The sequence below is a fragment of the Oncorhynchus kisutch genome, linkage group LG23 (assembly GCF_002021735.2).
Source record: "Oncorhynchus kisutch isolate 150728-3 linkage group LG23, Okis_V2, whole genome shotgun sequence".
Lineage (NCBI taxonomy): Eukaryota > Metazoa > Chordata > Actinopteri > Salmoniformes > Salmonidae > Oncorhynchus > Oncorhynchus kisutch.
In genome coordinates, this window is record NC_034196.2 from 6,949,216 (window position 1) to 6,970,218 (window position 21,003).

The window sequence follows — 21,003 nt, forward strand, 5'->3', positions numbered from 1 at the left end:
TTGAGGCCCTGGCGGCGTAGTGTGTTACTGATGGTAGGCTTCGTCACTTTGGTCCCATCTCTCTGCAGGTCATTCACTAGGTCTCCCCGTGTGGTTCTGGGATTTTTGCTCACCGTTCTTGTGATCATTTTGACCCCATGGGATGAGATCTTGCGTGGAGCTCCAGATCGAGGGAGATTATCAGTGGTCTTGTATGTCTTCCATTTCCTAATAATTGCTCCCACAGTTGATTTCTTCAAACCAAGCTGCTTACCTATTGCAGATTCAGTCTTCCCAGCCTGGTGCAGGTCTACAATTTTGTTTCTGGTGTCCTTTGACAGCTCTTTGGTCTTGGCCATAGTGGAGTTTGGAGTGTGACTGTTTGAGGTTGTGGACAGGTGTCTTTTATACTGATAACAAGTTCAAACAGGTGCCATTAAAACAGGTAACGAGTGGAGGACAGAGGAAGAAGAAAGTTACAGGTCTGTGAGAGCCAGAAATCTTGCTTGTTTGTAGGTGACCAAATACTTATTTTCCACCATAATTTGCAAATAAATTCATAAAAAATCCTACAATGTGATTATCTGGAATTTTTTTCTCTCATTTTGTCTGTCATAGTCATAGTCAAACTAAAACAATGTAACTTCTAATGGCAGCTTTATGCTTCGTTAATAAAATAATTATAAAAATACTCTCAAAAATACTATGATTAACACGCTTTTTCAGTTCTGCCCACAAATTTCCTATTGGATTGAGGTCAGGGCTTTGTGATGGCCACTCCAATACGTTGAAATTGTTTTCCTTGAGCCATTTTGCCACAACTTTGGAAGTATACTTGGGGTCATTGTCCATTTGGAAGACCCATTTGCGACCAAGCTTTAACTGATGTCTTGAGATGTTGCTTCAATATATCCACATCATTTTCCATCTTCATTATGCCATCTATTTTGTGAAGTGCACCAGTCCCTCCTGCAGCAAAGCACCCTCACAACATGACGCTGCCAACCCCGTGCTTCACGGTTGGGATGGTGTTCTTCAGCTTGCAAGCGTCCCCCTTTTTCCTCCAAACATAACGATTGTCATTATGGCCAAACAGTTATATTTTTGTTTCATCAGACCAGAGGACATTTCTCCAAAAAGTACAATCTTTGTCTCCATGTGCAGTTGCAAACCGTAGCCTGGCTTTTTTATGGCGGATTTGGAGCAGTGGCTTCTTCCTTGCTGAGCAGCCTTTCAGTTTATGTCGATATAGGACTCGTTTTACTGTGGCTATAGATACCTTTGTACCTTTTATTTTTTTATTTTTTTTTATTTCACCTTTATTTAACCAGGTAGGCTAGTTGAGAACAAGTTCTCATTTGCAACTGCGACCTGGCCAAGATAAAGCATAGCAGTGTGAGCATACAACAAAGAGTTACACATGGAGTAAACAATTAACAAGTCAATAACACAGTAGAAAACAAAGGGGGGGTCTATATACAATGTGTGCAAAAGGCATGAGGAGGTAGGCAAATAATTACAATTTTGCAGATTAACACTGGAGTGATAAAAGATCAGATGGTCATGTACAGGTAGAGATATTGGTGTGCAGAAGAGCAGAAAAGTAAATAAATAAAAACAGTATGGGGATGAGGTAGGTGAAAAGGGTGGGCTATTTACCAATAGACTATGTACAGCTGCAGCGATCGGTTAGCTGCTCAGATAGCTGATGTTTGAAGTTGGTGAGGGAGATAAAAGTCTCCAACTTCAGCGATTTTTGCAATTCGTTCCAGTCAGAGGCAGCAGAGTACTGGAACGAAAGGCGGCCAAATGAGGTGTTGGCTTTAGGGATGATCAGTGAGATACACCTGCTGGAGCGCGTGCTACGGATGGGTGTTGCCATCGTGACCAGTGAGCTGAGATAAGGCGGAGCTTTACCTAGCATAGACTTGTAGATGACCTGGAGCCAGTGGGTCTGGCGACGAATATGTAGCGAGGGCCAGCCGACTAGAGCATACAAGTCGCAGTGGTGGGTGGTATAAGGTGCTTTAGTGACAAAACGGATGGCACTGTGATAGACTGCATCCAGTTTGCTGAGTAGAGTGTTGGAAGCCATTTTGTAGATGACATCGCCGAAGTCGAGGATCGGTAGGATAGTCAGTTTTACTAGGGTAAGCTTGGCGGCTTGAGTGAAGGAGGCTTTGTTGCGGAATAGAAAGCCGACTCTTGATTTGATTTTCGATTGGAGATGTTTGATATGAGTCTGGAAGGAGAGTTTGCAGTCTAGCCAGACACCTAGGTACTTATAGACGTCCACATATTCTAGGTCGGAACCATCCAGGGTGGTGATGCTAGTCGGGCATGCAGGTGCAGGCAGCGACCGGTTGAAAAGCATGCATTTGGTTTTACTAGCGTTTAAGAGCAGTTGGAGGCCACGGAAGGAGTGTTGTATGGCATTGAAGCTTGTTTGGAGGTTAGATAGCACAGTGTCCAAAGACGGGCCGAAAGTATATAGAATGGTGTCGTCTGCGTAGAGGTGGATCAGGGAATCGCCCGCAGCAAGAGCAACATCATTGATATACACAGAGAAAAGAGTCGGCCCGAGAATTGAACCCTGTGGCACACCCATAGAGACTGCCAGAGGACCGGACAGCATGCCCTCCGATTTGACACACTGAACTCTGTCTGCAAAGTAATTGGTGAACCAGGCAAGGCAGTCATCCGAAAAACCGAGGCTACTGAGTCTGCCGATAAGAATATGGTGATTGACAGAGTCGAAAGCCTTGGCAAGGTCGATGAAGACGGCTGCACAGTACTGTCTTTTATCGATGGCGGTTATGATGTCGTTTAGTACCTTGAGTGTGGCTGAGGTGCACCCATGACCGGCTCGGAAACCAGATTGCACAGCGGAGAAGGTACGGTGGGATTCGAGATGGTCAGTGACCTGTTTGTTGACTTGGCTTTCGAAGACCTTAGATAGGCAGGGCAGGATGGATATAGGTCTGTAACAGTTTGGGTCCAGGGTGTCTCCCCCTTTGAAGAGGGGGATGACTGCGGCAGCTTTCCAATCCTTGGGGATCTCAGACGAGATGAAAGAGAGGTTGAACAGGCTGGTAATAGGGGTTGCGACAATGGTGGCAGATAGTTTCAGAAATAGAGGGTCCAGTTTGTCAAGCCCAGCTGATTTGTACGGGTCCAGGTTTTGCAGCTCTTTCAGAACATCTGCTATCTGGATTTGGGTAAAGGAGAACCTGGAGAGGCTTGGGCGAGGAGCTGCGGGGGGGGCGGAGCTGTTGGCAGAGGTTGAAGTAGCCAGGCGGAAGGCATGGCCAGCCGTTGAGAAATGCTTATTGAAGTTTTCGATAATCATGGATTTATCAGTGGTGACCGTGTTACCTAGCCTCAGTGCAGTGGGCAGCTGGGAGGAGGTGCTCTTGTTCTCCATGGACTTCACAGTGTCCCAGAACTTTTTGGAGTTGGAGCTACAGGATGCAAACTTCTGCCTGAAGAAGCTGGCCTTAGCTTTCCTGACTGACTGCGTGTATTGGTTCCGGACTTCCCTGAACAGTTGCATATCACGGGGACTATTCGATGCTATTGCAGTCCGCCACAGGATGTTTTTGTGCTGGTCGAGGGCAGTCAGGTCTGGGGTGAACCAAGGGCTGTATCTGTTCTTAGTTCTGCATTTTTTGAACGGAGCATGCTTATCTAAAATGGTGAGGAAGTTACTTTTAAAGAATGACCAGGCATCCTCAACTGACGGGATGAGGTCAATGTCCTTCCAGGATACCCGGGCCAGGTCGATTAGAAAGGCCTGCTCACAGAAGTGTTTTAGGGAGCGTTTGACAGTGATGAGGGGTGGTCGTTTGACTGCGGCTCCGTAGCGGATACAGGCAATGAGGCAGTGATCGCTGAGATCCTGGTTGAAGACAGCGGAGGTGTATTTGGAGGGCCAGTTGGTCAGGATGACGTCTATGAGGGTGCCCTTGTTTACAGAGTTAGGGTTGTACCTGGTGGGTTCCTTGATGATTTGTGTGAGATTGAGGGCATCTAGCTTAGATTGTAGGACTGGCGGGGTGTTAAGCATATCCCAGTTTAGGTCACCTAACAGAACAAACTCTGAAGCTAGATGGGGGGCGATCAATTCACAAATGGTGTCCAGGGCACAGCTGGGAGCTGAGGGGGGTCGGTAGCAGGCGGCAACCGTGAGAGACTTGTTTCTGGAGAGAGTAATTTTCAAAATTAGTAGTTCGAACTGTTTGGGTATGGACCTGGAAAGTATGACATTACTTTGCAGGCTATCTCTGCAGTAAACTGCAACTCCTCCCCCTTTGGCAGTTCTATCTTGACGGAAGATGTTATAGTTGGGTATGGAAATCTCTGAATTTTTGGTGGCCTTCCTGAGCCAGGATTCAGACACAGCAAGGACATCAGGGTTAGCAGAGTGTGCTAAAGCAGTGAGTAAGACAAACTTAGAGAGGAGGCTTCTGATGTTGACATGCATGAAACCAAGGCTTTTTCGAACACAGAAGTCAACAAATGAGGGTGCCTGGGGACATGCAGGGCCTGGGTTTACCTCCACATCACCCGCGGAACAGAGAAGGAGTAGTATGAGGGTGCGGCTAAAGGCTATCAAAACTGGTCGCCTAGAGCGTTGGGGACAGAGAATAAGAGGAGCAGGTTTCTGGGCATGGTAGAATATATTCAGGGCATAATGCGCAGACAGGGGTATGGTGGGGTGCGGGTACAGCGGAGGTAAGCCCAGGCACTGGGTGATGATGAGAGAGGTTGTATCTCTGGACATGCTGGTAGTAATGGGTGAGGTCACCGCATGTTACCTGTTTCCTCCAACATCTTCACATGGTCCTTTGTTGTTGTTCTGGGATTGATTTGCACTTTTCTCACCAAAGTGCGTTCATCTCTAGGAGACAGAACGCATCTCCTTCCTGAGCGGTATGATGGCTGCTTGGTTCCATGGTGTTTATACGTGAGTACTATTGTGTGTACAGATGAACGTGGTACCTTCAGGCATTTGGAAATTGCTCCCAAGGATGAACCAGACTTGTGGAGGTCTACAATTTTTTTTCTGAGGTCTTGGCTGATTTCTTTTGATTTTCCCATGATGGCAAGCAAAGAGGCACAGAGTTTGAAGCTCGGCCTTGACATACATCCACAGGTACACCTCCAATTGACTTAAATGATGTCAATTAGCCTATCAGAAGATTCTAAAGCCATGATATCATTTTCTGGAATTTTCCAAGCTGTTTAAAGGCACATTCAACTTGTGTATGTGTATGTAAACTTCTGACCCACTGGAATTGTCATAGTGAATTATAAGTGAAATAATCTGTCTGTAAACAATTGTTGGAAATATTACTTGTGTCATGCACAAAGTAGGTATCCTAACCGACTTGCCAAAACTATAGTTTATTAATAAGAAATTTGTTGAGTGGTTGAAAAATGAGTTTTAATGACTCCAGCCTAAGTGTATTTAAACTTCCAACTTCAACCTTATTATTATTCCAGTCTTTTTACCGTTCCCATTGTCAGAGTGGACATGTTGTTTACAGAGCGCACAACCAATGCTACACAAGATTTGGTTCATTTTGTTTAGTTTACGAGTTTTGTCAATTTAGTCACTGACTTTCGTTTGGAGTGCTACTGTCAATGTTGAGTAAAGACATGCACCTGATTACGCATAGACGTAGGCCTATAGACTACCTGGCCTGTGCGCAAATGTAGGCATATAAATGTGCCCATTTGGGGATCTGATAGTATTTCTGATTGGCCACTAATGAGCTGTGGAGCTTCTCAAAGTAATGTTTTCTTCACCTCAAACAGCAAGCAAATTAAATCTTTAACATCCATTGAGAATGGCAATAGTTCCTCAATGTATTTGAAAAATCATTCCAGCACTCTCCCTTTCGATAACCACTCAGCGTGAAAGGGAAAAAATACAATGCTCTGATCCAGGGGAAACGTCATAAAATAAGTCTACCTGATGAGCTCTTATCTTTTGCCAAAATAGCCTACAGCTGTGTCTGTCCCGAGTTCACTGGAAACTCTGAGGGCCCTGAATATTTCATACAATGTTGCAAGTTTGCTAGCAAGAGCTTATGGCTGGACCCGTTGATAGTTGATACAATGTTTCAAGTTCATTTCAGACAGGCATGTGTAGCCAATGTGATCCATAGGATATTTTTTTATCAGGATATTTTCTACCTGCAATGCAATGATTGTATTTGTTGGCTTTGTATGTAGTCTATTTTTATATACAGTGGGGCAAAAAAGTATTTAGTCAGCCACCAATTGTGCAAGTTCTCCCACTTAAGAAGATAAGAGAGGCCTGTAATTTTCATCATACACTTCAACTATGACAGACAAAATGAGAAAAGAATCCAGAAAATCACATTGTAGAATTTATTACAGATTTATTTGCAAATTATGGTGGAAAATAAGTATTTGGTCAATAACAAAAGTTTATCTCAATACTTTGTTATATACCCTTTGTTGGCAATGACAGAGGTCAAACGTTTTCTGTAAGTCTTCACAATATTGTGGATTGTGCTTGTGCTTAGATCTATCTGTTTATTTTTGTACATATTGTTTTATCTCCCTAGTCCTTGCCAAGCATACCCATAACATGATGCAGCCACCAAGCTTGAATTTATGAAGAGAGGTACTCAGTGATGTTTTGTCTTGGATTTGCCCTAAACATAAAGTGAATTGCTTTGCCAATTTTCTTTGCATTTGTTGCAAATAGGATGCATGTTTTGAAATGTTTTTATTCTGTACAGGCATCCTTCTTCTCACTCTGTCATTTAGGTTAGTATTGTGGAGAAATGAAAATATTGTTGATTCATCCTCAGTTTTCTCCTATCACAGCCATTAAGCTCTCTAACTGTTTTAAAGTCACCATTGGCCTCTTGATGAAATCCCTGAGGTGTTCCCTTCCTCTCTGCCAACTGAAATAGTAAGGACGTCTTTACCTTTGTAGTTTACCTTTGTAGTGACTGTGACTTCATGCACCAGCTACACTCACCGTCTAACACATTTCACTGTTGTATTTGGTGCATGTGACAAATACAATTTTATTTGGTATTTGATCTTGGAAAACTAACGTTTCAAAGGATGGGCCTAATATAGTGTATAAGAGGTCACACAATACATTTTGTAGTGATTCATATGTTGATGATGTAAAGAATATTTGCTGGTCTATGGTGTGTAATGAGGAGAAACCAGACACTGCAGTCACATTTATGAAATTTGTGTACTGCAAATAAACGTACTGCAAATAAAAAATTATGTGACTAAACTAAAGACACTATACTATGAAACACAAATAAATTATATAAAGAATGATAGTAAAATGCTTTGGAGCACCTTAAATGACATTTTGGGAAAAAAGACTAACTCGGCTCCATCATTCATTGAATCAGATGGCTCATTCATCACAAAATACACTGATATTGCCAACTACTTTAATTACTTTTCCATTGGCAAGATAAGCAAACTTAGGTATAACATGCCAGCAACAAACGCTGACACTACACATCTAAGTATTTCTGACCAAATGATGAAAGACAAGAATTGTACTTTTGAATTCCGTAAAGTCAGTGTGGAAGAGGTGAAAACAATTATTGTTGTGGGTCATCAATGACAAGCCACAGGGGTCTGACAATCTGGATGGAAAATTACTGAGGATAATAGCGGATGATATTGCCACTCCTATTTGCCACATCGTAAATTTAAGCCTAGTAGAAAGTGTGTGCCCTCAAGACTGGAGGCAAGCTAAAGTCATTCTGCTACCCAAGAATAGTAAAGCCCCCATTACTGGCTCAAATAGCCGACCAACCAACCCTTAGTAAACTTCTGGAAAATCTTGTGTTTGACCAGATATAATGCTATTTCACAGTAAACAAATTGACAACAGACTTTTAGTACACTTATAGGGAAGGACACTCAAGAAGCAAAGCACTTACACACATTTTAATTTTACCTTTATTTAACTAGGCAAGTCAGTTAAGAACAAATTCTTATTTTCAATGATGACCTAGGAACAGTGGGTTAACTGCCTTTTCAAGGGCAGAATGACAGATTTGTACATTGTCAGCTCAGAGATTTGAACTTGCAACCTTTTGGTTACTAGTCCAACGATCTAACCACTAGGCTACCCTGCTGCCCCAGATGATGATTGGCTGAGAGAAATTTTTACAGCTTCCGACATTATCAATCATAGTCATCTGCTGGAAAAACGTACCTGTTATGGCTTTACACCCCCTGCTATAATGTGGATAAAGAATTACTTGTCTAACAGAACACAAAGGGTGTTCTTTATTGGAAGCCTCAAACATAATCCAGGTAGAATCAGGAATTCCCAAGGGTATTTGTTTAGGTCCCTTAATTTTTTTTATATTTGAGTAAAGCCAGTGTGTCTATGTATGCAGATGACTCAACACTATACACACTATAGCTACTACAGCAACTGAAATGATTGCACCACTTAACATAGAGCTGCTGTTAGTTTCGGAATGGGTAGCAAAGAATAACTTATTCCTAAATATTTCAAAAACTAAAAGCATTGTATTTGGGACAAATCATTCACTAAACCCTACACCTCAAATACATCTCATAAATAATAATGTGGAATTGAAGTTGAGGTGGTCAAAACATATTGATACAACAGTAGCTAAGATGGGGAGAAGTGCCCATAATAAAGCGCTTCTCTGCCTTCTTAACAACACTATCAACAAGGCAGGTCCTACAGGCCCTAGTTTTGTCACACCTAGACTACTGTTGAGTAGTGTGGTCAGATGCCACAAAGAGGGAATAAGGAAAATTGCAGTTGGCTCAGAACAGGGTAGCATGGCTGGCCCTTAAAAGTTAAGATTAGTGACCAGATCAGACTTTCCTACTACAGTATCCTCATCATTATCTCTTCTTCAATACACACTGATGTTTGTTCCATAACATCAGATTGTATCATACGCCAAGAACCACAAATGAAAAGCAAAGCAGGCTACACCAAGACGGCCACACTTAATGCTCAATTGAATCTATCTATCAATGGCTTGAAAATTGCCATTGAGACCACTTCCATGGGGGGAATTGGAGCATACCTCAAAATCAATGTTGATGAATTGTATATGTTTATCTAAGCCCACATTACATTACTTGAAACAGCAGGATAAACATGAGAATGTTGTATAGCTTATGCTTCAAATTAAACAACTTGAATAGTAACAATATCAAATACTGTATTATTTATATTTAATCTAATTGTCTCTCCAATTAGACTTTGTAAACAATTACCGAAAGCCTATTGATGATGAAGAGGTTGAACCTACTAGCCGTATAAAGGGCACTAAGTCAAGTCCTTCTGTTCACCCGATTTAGAATTCCTCACAATCAAATGTCGACCGCATTATCTACCAAAGGAATTCTCTTCGATTATAATCACAGCCGTATATATTCCCCCCCAAGCAGACACATCGATGGCTCTGAACAAACTTTATTTGACTCTTTGCAAACTGGAATCCATATATCCTGAGGCTGCATTCATTGTAGCTGGGGATTTTAACAAGGCTAATCTGAAAACAAGACTCCCTCCGCTGATCCTCAACACTGGGGCCCCAAAAGGGTGCGTTCTGAGCCCTCTCCTGTACTCCCTGTTCACCCACGACTGTGTGGCCACGCACGCCTCCAACTCAATCATCAAGTTTGCGGACAACACAACAGTGGTAGGCTTGATTACCAACATCGACGAGACGGCCTACAGGGAGGAGGTGAGGGCCCTGGGAGTGTGGTGTCAGGAAAATAACCTCACACTCAACGTCAACAAAACTAAGGAGATGATTGTGGACTTCAGGAAACAGCAGAGGGAACACCCCCCTATCCACATCGATGGAACAGTAGTGGAGAGGGTAGTAAGTTTTAAGTTCCTCGGCGTACACATCAAAGACAAACTGAATTGGTCCACCCACACAGACAGCATCGTGAAGAAGGCACAGCAGCGCCTCTTCAACCTCAGGAGGCTGAAGGAATTCGGCTTGTCACCAAAAGCACTCACAAACTTCTACAGATGCACAATCGAGAGCATCCTGTCGGGCTGTATCACCGCCTGGTACGGCAACTGCTCCGCCCACAACTGTAAGGCTCTCCAGAGGGTAGTGAGGTCTGCACAACGCATCACCGGGGGCAAACTACCTGCCCTCCAGGACACATATACCACCCGATGTCACAGGAAGGCCATAAAGATCATCAAGGACAACAACCACCCGAGCCACTGCCTGTTCACCCCGCTATCATCCAGAAGGCGAGGTCAGTCCAGGTGCATCAAAGCTGGGACCGAGAGACTGAAAAACAGCTTTTATCTCAAGGCCATCAGACTGTTAAACAGCCACCACTAACATTGAGTGGCTGCTGCCAACACACTGACTCAACTCCAGCCACTTTAATAATGGGAATTGATGGGAAATTATGTCAAATATATCACTAGCCACTTTAAACAATGCTACCTAATATAATGTTTACATACCCCTACATTATTCATCTCATATGTATACGTATACGTATATACTGTACTGTATGTGCTCTGTTAGACAAGTCATTCTTTATCCACATTATAGCAGGGGGTGTAAAGCCATAACAGGTACGTTTTTCCAGCAGATGACTATGATTGATAATGTCGGAAGCTGCACAAATTTCTCTCAGCCAATCATCATCTGGGGCAGCAGGGTAGCCTAGTGGTTAGAGCGGTGGACTAGTAACCGGAAGGTTGCAAGTTCAAACCCCCGAGCTGACAAAGTACAAATCTGTCGTTCTGCCCCTGAACAGGCAGTTAACCCACTGTTCCTAGGCCGTCATTGAAAATAAGAATTTGTTCTTAACTGACTTGCCTAGTTAAATAAAAGGTAAAAAATAAACTCCATATCATCTACTGCATCTTTATGTAATACATGTTTCACTAGCCACTTTAACTATGCCACTTTGTTTACATACTCATCTCATATGTATATACTGTACTCAATACCATCTACTGTATCTTGCCTATGCCGCTCTGTACCATCACTCATTCATATATCTTTATGTACATGTTCTTTATCCCCTTACACTTGTGTGTATAAGGTAGTCGTTTTGGAATTGTTAGCTAGATTACTTGTTGGTTATTACTGCACTGTCGGAACTAGAAGCACAAGCATTTCGCTACACTCGCATTAACATCTGCTAACCATGTGTATGTGACAAATACAATTTGATTTGATTTGAAATAGAGAATAAGGTGTCATATGGCACGCAGTCCTACGTGGGTCTAGTGTATCTCTTAGGAGGATAGCAGCACACCAGCACACAAATAAATGAATTGATTAATTGTTAAGTTGCTCCCGGCAGCACTTCTTCCCATTCATAGTGTTCAATAATTTAGCCCACAAGGTTAGTCTTTCAAACCTTCTCTCTTAAGCCTTGTATGCATGCAATGGGCTGTTCAGTAACAACCTTTTGGCTAGTGCTTACTCTTGGATTGCACATCTTCCCTTTTTACCATGCTCAACAGCTATACAGTATTCACCAGTATCATATGCAATAGGCTGTAAAGTAACACACATTTTGGCCCATGATGCCGCCTCTTGGCATTGCACAGTATCCTCTTCAGACATATGCTATCTTTTTAGTAATATGTCATCATGTTGCCATTGACATAGGTGACATATACAGTACCAGGCAAAAGTTTGGACACACCTACTCATTCAAGGGCTTTTCTTTATTTTGACTATTTTCTACATTGAAAAATAATAGTGAAGACATCAAAACTACAGAAAAACACATGGAATCATGTAGCAACCAAAAAAAGTGTTAAATATATTTGAGATTATTCAAAGTAGCCACCCTTTGCCTTGATGACAGCCTTGCACACTCTTGGCATTCTCTCAACCAGTTAATGAGGTTGTCACCTGGAATGCATTTTAATTATTTGAATAACAGGCGTGCCTTGTTAAATGTTAAATGAATTTCTTTCCTTCTTAACCTCTTATGGCTGCATCCCTTTTTCTCAATTTCCACCTGAAGACATACCCTAATCTAACTGCCTGTAGCTCAGCCCCAGAGGCAAGGATATGCATATTCTTGGTATCATTTGAATTGAAACATTCTGAAGTTTGTGGAAATGTTAATTGAATGTAGGAGAATATAACACAGTAGATCTGGTGGAAGAAAAGAGAAAGCAAGAGCATACGTTTTCTGTTTTTTATTGTTGTAGCATCATCTTTCACATGTACTAGAATAGCCACACAGTCAGATAGGATGCTGGAGATAATTTTGATGGATAACACAAGAGGGCAACTGTAGGTGTGCAACGTTTCAGACTGAGAACTTCAGGAATGGGTGAGCTACATGACATTTAGCATGAAGTCACCCAGGTGTCCCACACAAGTTGCCCAAAGTGGCCGAATTGGTGAAATGACCTATAAATATATACAACAGTGCAAATAACAATATACAGCATATCAAAAATCAATTCTAACACACACACACACACACACACACACACAAAAAAATGTTTTAAAAAATATTAGAAAATAAATATTTTTTTTAAAACAGTACACCGTTTGGAAGTCCTCTACACAATATTTTGCTGCCTGTGCCATGTCCCATAGCAGTCTCTTTCTGATGTAAAGCAGAGGCAAACTGAGCAAGTGGTGCAGTTCATGCGACACAGAACACAACAACGCCTCCATGCTGTGCCCTTTTGGCCCTGAGGCACAGTCATGCCTGCAGTAATGAACTGTGGCATATGAACACCACTGGAGGCAGGAGTAGAGGGGGCAGAGGTAGGGCGGGCAGCTTGGCACCGGGGGCTGCCAGTCGGAGTCGCTATCTCTGTGAAAGAAAACATTAAAAAAATATTTGTATTGTATGAGCCTTTTATCATCACATAAAATAAACAGATATGTATTGTATAGAGCAGAGGGAACTGTCACTAAGATGAAGTGCTGTTCCATTCAACTCCGGCTATTGTTGTGGGCCTGCCCTCCCCTGAACAGCACCCAATACTTCATATGGAAATGGAGAGGAGTAGCAGGCGCAGTGGCCATGTGTGTGTTTGCTGTTCTACTCTATTCCATTTGAATAAAAAAAAAAATAATAAATATATCTGACATGGAAGAAATATATATATATATATATATATATATTTTCAGTGGCTTGCGAAAGTATTCGGCCCCCTTGAACTTTGCGACCTTTTGCCACATTTCAGGCTTCAAACATAAAGATATAAAACTGTATTTTTTTGTGAAGAATCAACAACAAGTGGGACACAATCATGAAGTGGAACGACATTTATTGGATATTTCAAACTTTTTTAACAAATCAAAAACTGAAAAATTGGGCGTGCAAAATTATTCAGCCCCTTTACTTTCAGTGCAGCAAACTCTCTCCAGAAGTTCAGTGAGGATCTCTGAATGATCCAATGTTGACCTAAATGACTAATGATGATAAATACAATCCACCTGTGTGTAATCAAGTCTCCGTATAAATGCACCTGCACTGTGATAGTCTCAGAGGTCTGTTAAAAGTGCAGAGAGCATCATGAAGAACAAGGAACACACCAGGCAGGTCCGAGATACTGTTGTGAAGAAGTTTAAAGCCGGATTTGGATACAAAAAGATTTCCCAAGCTTTAAACATTCAAAGGAGCACTGTGCAAGCGATAATATTGAAATGGAAGGAGTATCAGACCACTGCAAATCTACCAAGACCTGGCCGTCCCTCTAAACTTTCAGCTCATACAAGGAGAAGACTGATCAGAGATGCAGCCAAGAGGCCCATGATCACTCTGGATGAACTGCAGAGATCTACAGCTGAGGTGGGAGACTCTGTCCATAGGACAACAATCAGTCGTATATTGCACAAATCTGGCCTTTATGGAAGAGTGGCAAGAAGAAAGCCATTTCTTAAAGATATCCATAAAAAGTGTTGTTTAAAGTTTGCCACAAGCCACCTGGGAGACACACTAAACATGTGGAAGAAGGTGCTCTGGTCAGATGAAACCAAAATGGAACTTTTTGGCAACAATGCAAAACGTTATGTTTGGCGTAAAAGCAACACAGCTCATCACCCTGAACACACCATCCCCACTGTCAAACATGGTGGTGGCAGCATCATGGTTTGGGCCTGCTTTTCTTCAGCAGGGACAGGGAAGATGGTTAAAATTGATGGGAAGATGGATGGAGCCAAATACAGGACCATTCTGGAAGAAAACCTGATGGAGTCTGCAAAAGACCTCAGACTGGGACGGAGATTTGTCTTCCAACAAGACAATGATCCAAAACATAAAGCAAAATCTACAATGGAATGGTTCAAAAATAAACATATCCAGGTGTTAGAATGGCCAAGTCAAAGTCCAGACCTGAATCCAATCGAGAATCTGTGGAAAGAACTGAAAACTGCTGTTCACAAATGCTCTCCATCCAACCTCACTGAGCTCGAGCTGTTTTGCAAGGAGGAATGGGAAAAAATTTCAGTCTCTCTGTGCAAAACTGATAGAGACATACCCCAAGCGACTTACAGCTGTAATCGCAGCAAAAGGTGGCGCTACAAAGTATTAACTTAAGGGGGCTGAATAATTTTGCACGCCCAATTTTTCAGTTTTTGATTTGTTAAAAAAGTTTGAAATATCCAATAAATGTCGTTCCACTTCATGATTGTGTCCCACTTGTTGTTGATTCTTCACAAAAAAATACAGTTTTATATCTTTATGTTTGAAGCCTGAAATGTGGCAAAAGGTCGCAAAGTTCAAGGGGGCCGAATACTTTCGCAAGGCACTGTATATACTGCTCAAAAAAATTAAGGGTACACTTAAAAAATACAATGTACCTCCAAGTCAATCACACTTCTGTGAAATCAAACTGTCCACTTAGGAAGCAACACTGATTGACAATAAATTTCACATGCTGTTGTGCAAATGGAATAGACAACAAGTGGAAATTATAGGCAATTAGCAAGACACTCCCATTAAAGGAGTGGTTCTGCAGGTGGTGACCACAGACCACTTCTCAGTTCCTATGCTTCCTGGCTGATGTTTTGGTCACTTTTGAATGCTGGCGGTGCTTTCATTCTAGTGGTAGCATGAGACGGAGTCTACAACCCACACAAGTGGCTCAGGTAGTGCAGCTCATCCAGGATGGCACATCAATGCGAGCTGTGGCAAGAAGGTTTGCTGTGTCTGTCAGCGTAGTGTCCAGAGCATGGAGGCGCTACCAGGAGACAGGCCAGTACATCAGGAGACGTGGAGGAGGCCGTAGGAGGGCAACAACCCAGCAGCAGGACCGCTACCTCCGCCTTTGTGCAAGGAGGAGCAGGAGGAGCACTGCCAGAGCCCTGAAAAATGACCTCCAGCAGGCCACAAATGTGCATGTGTCTGCTCAAACGGTCAGAAACAGACTCCATGAGGGTGGTATGAGGGCCCGACATCCACAGGTGGGGGTTGTGCTTACAGCCCAACACCGTACAGGACGTTTGGCATTTGCCAGAGAACACCAAAATTGGCAAATTCGCCACTGGCGCCCTGTGCTGTTCACAGATGAAAGCATGTTCACACTGAGCACGTGACAGACGTGACAGAGTCTGGAGACGCCGTGGAGAACGTTCTGCTGCCTGCAACATCCTCCAGCATGACCGGTTTGGCGGTGGGTCAGTCATGGTGTGGGTGGCATTTCTTTGCGGGGCCGCACAGCCCTCCATGTGCTCGCCAGAGGTAGCCTGACTGCCATTAGGTACCAAGATGAGATCATCAGACCCCTTGTGAGACCATATGCTGGTGCGGTTGGCCCTGGGTTCCTCCTAATGCAAGACAATGCTAGAACTCATGTGGCTGGAGTGTGTCAGCAGTTCCTGCAAGAGGAAGGCATTGATGCTATGGACTGGCCCGCCTGTTCCCCAGACCTGAATCCAATTGAGCACATCATGTCTCGCTCCATCCACCACAGACTGTCCAGGACTTGGCGGATGCTTTTGTCCCGGTCTGGGAGGAGATCCCTCAGGAGACCATCCGCCACCTCATCAGGAGCATGCCCAGGCGTTGTAGGGAGGTCATACATTCTCTCTCTCGGAGGACCTGAGCCCTAGGACCATGCCCCAGGACTACCTGACATGATGACTCCTTGCTGTCCCCAGTCCATCTGACTGTGCTGCTGCTCCAGTTTCAACTGTTCTGCCTTATTATTATTCGACCATGCTGGTCATTTATGAACATTTGAACATCTTGGCCATGTTCTGTTATAATCTCCACCCGGCACAGCCAGAAGAGGACTGGCCACCCCACATAGCCTGGTTCCTCTCTAGGTTTCTTCCTAGGTTTTGGCCTTTCTAGGGAGTTTTTCCTAGCCACCGTGCTTCTACACCTGCATTGCTTGCTGTTTGGGGTTTTAGGCTGGGTTTCTGTACAGCACTTTGAGATATCAGCTGATGTACGAAGGGCTATATAAATACATTTGATTTGATTGATACAGGCACGTGGAGGCCACACACACTACTGAGCCTCATTTTGACTTGTTTTAAGGACATTACATCAAAGTTGGATCAGCCTGTAGTGTGGTTTTCCACTTTAATTTTGAGAGTGACTCCAAATCCAGACCTCCATGGGTTGATAAATTTGATTTCCATTGATAATTTGTGTGTGATTTTGTTGTCAGCACATTCAACTATGTAAAGAAAGATTTATTAAGAATATTTAATTCATTCAGATCTAGGATGTGTTATTTTAGTGTTCCCTTTATTTTTTTGAGCAGTGTATATATATATATATATATATATATATATATATTGTAAGTTAAATTCTTCAGTCAGTCATATCATTTAGTGTCATTACTTTAAGTCAAGAGCATTTCAGAATCTCCAAATAAAAAATGGCATAAAAGGTTAAATAAACACCTTTGTTGTTTCCCTCCTTAATTTAGAATGTGATCACTAAGTTAGGGTTAGGGTTATATACACATATATACATACACACACCCAAACAAACAAACCACACATTTCATTGCAAATTGCTAAATATATATTTATTTATTTATTTTGCACAAAAAATAATAATAATAATAATCATAAAACGGCATTAGCACTTACCCGTCCAGAAGTACGTCCTGTCCTGTCCTTGCAGAAACAGTTCCTGTTTGAATCATAACACTCAAAGATTCCTCAAACAAAAAATCTGTCTCACTTTCACTTTTTCACTTTAGACTTTGCTTCCCCTGATTTATTCGCCATGATGTCTTCAATGAAATCGCTGAAACTTTCTGAAATACTGCTGCGCGTAACAAGCGTCATGGCAACTCCTCTGATAGTCAAGGCGAGAATGGAGTTCCTTATGCGTGCATTTACAAACAAGGAATGGTGTCCAACCCAAAACCATTAAATACTGGCGTTTACGTCAGCTCATTGGCTATCTACCCAGCTAGATTTCAAGAAGATCAGTGGTCATTGGGCAAAAATACAGTCAATCAACGAAACTTCGCTAAAATTATTGGTGCGCAAGGTAGTCATTGCTCGTTGTCTTCAAATCAGTTCACTTCGGTCAATACTCCCCGCAAAAAAAACAATGATGTTTGGCTGTGTTGCAAACATCCAGAGGAATGCACTGAAACAATCCATGACTAGATAAACGATTGTTTACTGTGTGTAATTACGTCGAATGCTCCGTTAAAAAAATTATAGACATGGAATTCACAGCACAAACGGTTTACAAAATGTTTTGATTTAAAGAAAACGGCACTTCATTTAATCACTGGGACCCTCAGGAAGAGAATAGATATCAGATATCAGAATGTAAGTCATAATTTTACCTTCAGATGTGAATGTGTAAAAACTGTCATGGCGGAAAATGTTTTTGTTGTTGATTGCTCTTCTCAAACAAAAGCATGGTGTTTGTTCTCTGTAATAGCTATTTTAAATCGGAAAACATAGTTTGATTGCCAAGATTCTAATCTTTTGAAGGGTGTAAGACACTTGCATTTTTAAGAATGTTTAATGTTACGACATTGTAATTCAAGGCACACTTAACCAGCATGGCTACCAAAGCATTCTGCAGCGAAATGCCATCCCATCTGGTTTGTGTTTATTGGGACTATCATTTGTTTTTCAACAGGACAATGACCCAACACACCTCCCAGCTGTGTAAGGGCTATTTGACCAAGAAGGAGAGTGATGGAGTGCTGCATCAGATGAACTGGCCTCAACAATCACCTGACCTCAACCCAATTGACATGGTTTGGGATGAGTTGGACCACAGAGTAAAAGAAAAGCAGCCAACAAATTCTCAGCATGTCACGGCTGGCTGAAGGACTGGACCAAGGTGCAGCATGGTAAGCGTACATTTTAACTTTATTTTAAAATGACGCCGACAAAACGAAGAACAAAAAAAACAACTGTGAAGCTTTGGGCTATGTGGCCTGAACAACTACAAAGTTAACTTCCCACAAAACAGGTGGGGGAAAAGGGTACCTAAGTATGGTTCTCAATCAGAGACAACGATAGACAGCTGTCCCTGATTGAGAACCATACCAGGCCAAGACATAGAAATACAAAACATAGAAAAAAGGACATAGAATGCCCACCCTGGTCACACCCTGGCCTAACCAAAATAGAGAATAAAAAGCCTCTCTATTATGGCCAGGGCGTGACACAGCATATGTGGAAACTCCTTCAAGGGTATTGGAAAAGCATTCCAGGTGAAGCTGGTTGAGAGCAAAGCTGTCTTCAAGGCAGTGGGTGGCTATTTCGAAGAATCCAAATAATTAGTCAATAACACGTTTTTGATTACAACATGATTCCATACGTGTTATTTCATGGTTTTGATGTCTACACTATTATTCTACAATGTAGAACATAGTAAAGATAATTAAAAACCCTTGAATGAGTAGGTGTCCAAACCTTTGACTGGTACTGTAAAACTATAATGGTTGAAGGCCACTATTTTGACATATTCTAATGAGACCTTGTTTTCTCGTTGTACCAAGATCACCACAACAACTTAATGGCTATACATTATATTGACCACCTTAAAACTGATGATTGTCTCATTCACATAGCATAACACAACTCAGTAAGAAGCTTATATATATATATATAGACAACTCCAAAACAATCAGTGTGTTTTGCTGTGTTCAAATTTCAAGCACCTGTTACTGTATCAATAATGTATTCAATCTCTTGAGATTCAATCTCATGAGATCTCTCACATCTCATCATGCATTGTGCAATAATATGTCAGGTGGTCCATTCATTCATGATCTTTCTGGACTAGTTTGTTTCTGGACGAGTTTGTAAATGTGCACATTTATAACGGAGAAGCATTGATGCAAAGTCATTCTGTAGGTGATTGAGTCCATAGCCCACACAAGGTTCAGCTGACATCTGGGAGTGGGTGCATAGGCCTAACTATAAAGTCCTGGCTGAATGGTCTACAGTTTAAATTGATCAAATGTAAGTTAAATGTAGCCAGGCCCAGATCTAGCCTTAAGTCCTATCGTGATGCCTTATAAACGCTAAATAATATAGCATTCATTGATGTATTGACATATTTATATTGTAACATTGTTGATATTATATTCTCAATTGTTGATAGGCCTACATACTAACACATCAGCCTAGTGATAATGAAAGGGATGTTATGAAATGTCGGTGCATGTATAGGCAGGACCATCAATCAAGGGTAGAAAAAAACATCCCCGTGGACAACAACATTTGTGTCCTGCATCAATAACATATCAAATCAACACCTTATTAATTCCATCCCTGACCACATATTTATAACAAACACTGGACAAGTCAAATCAAAAGAGGTTTGTTATTGTCGCTGTCGCGTTCTAAGACTGAAAGAAACGCCATTAGTCGACGTCATTAACCTTAGAGCAATAATCATCACCCCATCCGTCAGCAGGTTCCCGCTGCATCAACATCACTGTTCCACCACACCACACCGAGCAAACATACCATTCCGTGCCAGCTGACGACGATCCTAGGCCGGTGACAGTTCTGTTCAAAACATTCCAACGAGAGACATTTAACGATTTAGCACGCACAGAAAAATAAAAGTGAACATGGAGATAACTAGAAAAAAATGCAGCGATGGAAGAAAAAAATACCGGTATAGCCTTGAAATTACGATTGCAATGCTGAATCACTCCCCGTTTACCGTCTTGTAAGCATTATGCTGCAAGATGCTGGCTGTACCATTGGGAACGTACCAGAAAGGAGGAGGGACAGAAAAAAGAACGGGGTTAGGGAAATAAATTGCTATGGCAACCTAAGGGAGCACATGTGACGTCATACCCAAAGCATAGCCGGGAATGGATGGGAGGGGTGTGCATGAAGGAGAGAAGCTCGCGCTTCCCTCTCTCTGATCCTGCGACGTCCTGCCAGTGCGCTCAAGATATGCGGGGAGGCGGTCAGGCGCGCTTAAGATTCCACCCTCTGGCCATATCATAGGTCTCACTCACTCATTCCACACACACACACAGCTTTCCCTTTTGAGTTTATAAACATTAAAGGATGTATTGCACACACATAAAAAATATTTTAATGGAATACTGATTTAATATATTTTTTACCAGGTAAATTGAATGAGAATACATTCACATTTACAGCAACAACCTGGGGAATAGTTACAGGGGAGAGGAATGAGCCAATTGGAAACTGAGGATGATTAGGTGGCAATGATGGTATGAGGGCAAGTTTGGGAATTTAGCCAGGACACTGGGGTTAAGACCCCTACTTTTACAATAAGTGCCATGGGATCTTTAGTGACCACAGTGAGTCAGGACACCCATTTAACGTCCCATCCGAAAGACAACACCCTACACTGGCACATGAGATATTCAATGGTGATGTAGCCTACCTACTGTCTTCCTTCCAAATGAACATTGACCAGACACATCTCACCGAGATCCCTTGAACAAGCACACATTTGCAATTCTGATAGTATTTGCAATTTTTTTTTTAACCACTAGAGGGCAAATAGTGAGCTAGAAACAGGTGACCGGGCCCAAACTGAGGA

The 21,003-nt window shown here is 42.2% G+C and overlaps 1 protein-coding gene across 16 annotated transcripts in view; it reads right to left on the reverse strand.

The window, feature by feature from the left end:
* The window catches only part of LOC109877945 (mitogen-activated protein kinase 10), a 112,847-nt gene extending 92,602 nt beyond the window's left edge, over nucleotides 1–20,245 (reverse strand). For 4 of the 16 annotated variants that reach the window (XM_020470186.2, XM_020470191.2, XM_020470189.2 and 1 more), the window contains exon 1: nucleotides 19,941–20,209. In XM_020470186.2, the coding sequence (XP_020325775.1) occupies nucleotides 19,941–19,943 (3 nt within the window). In that variant the 5' untranslated portion in view covers nucleotides 19,944–20,209. Of the gene's footprint in view, nucleotides 1–19,940 lie in introns of all 16 variants that reach the window. The other 12 variants (XM_031803006.1, XM_031803007.1, XM_020470188.2 and 9 more) reach the window with 6 other exon arrangements.
* Nucleotides 20,246–21,003: the final 758 nt, after the last annotated feature.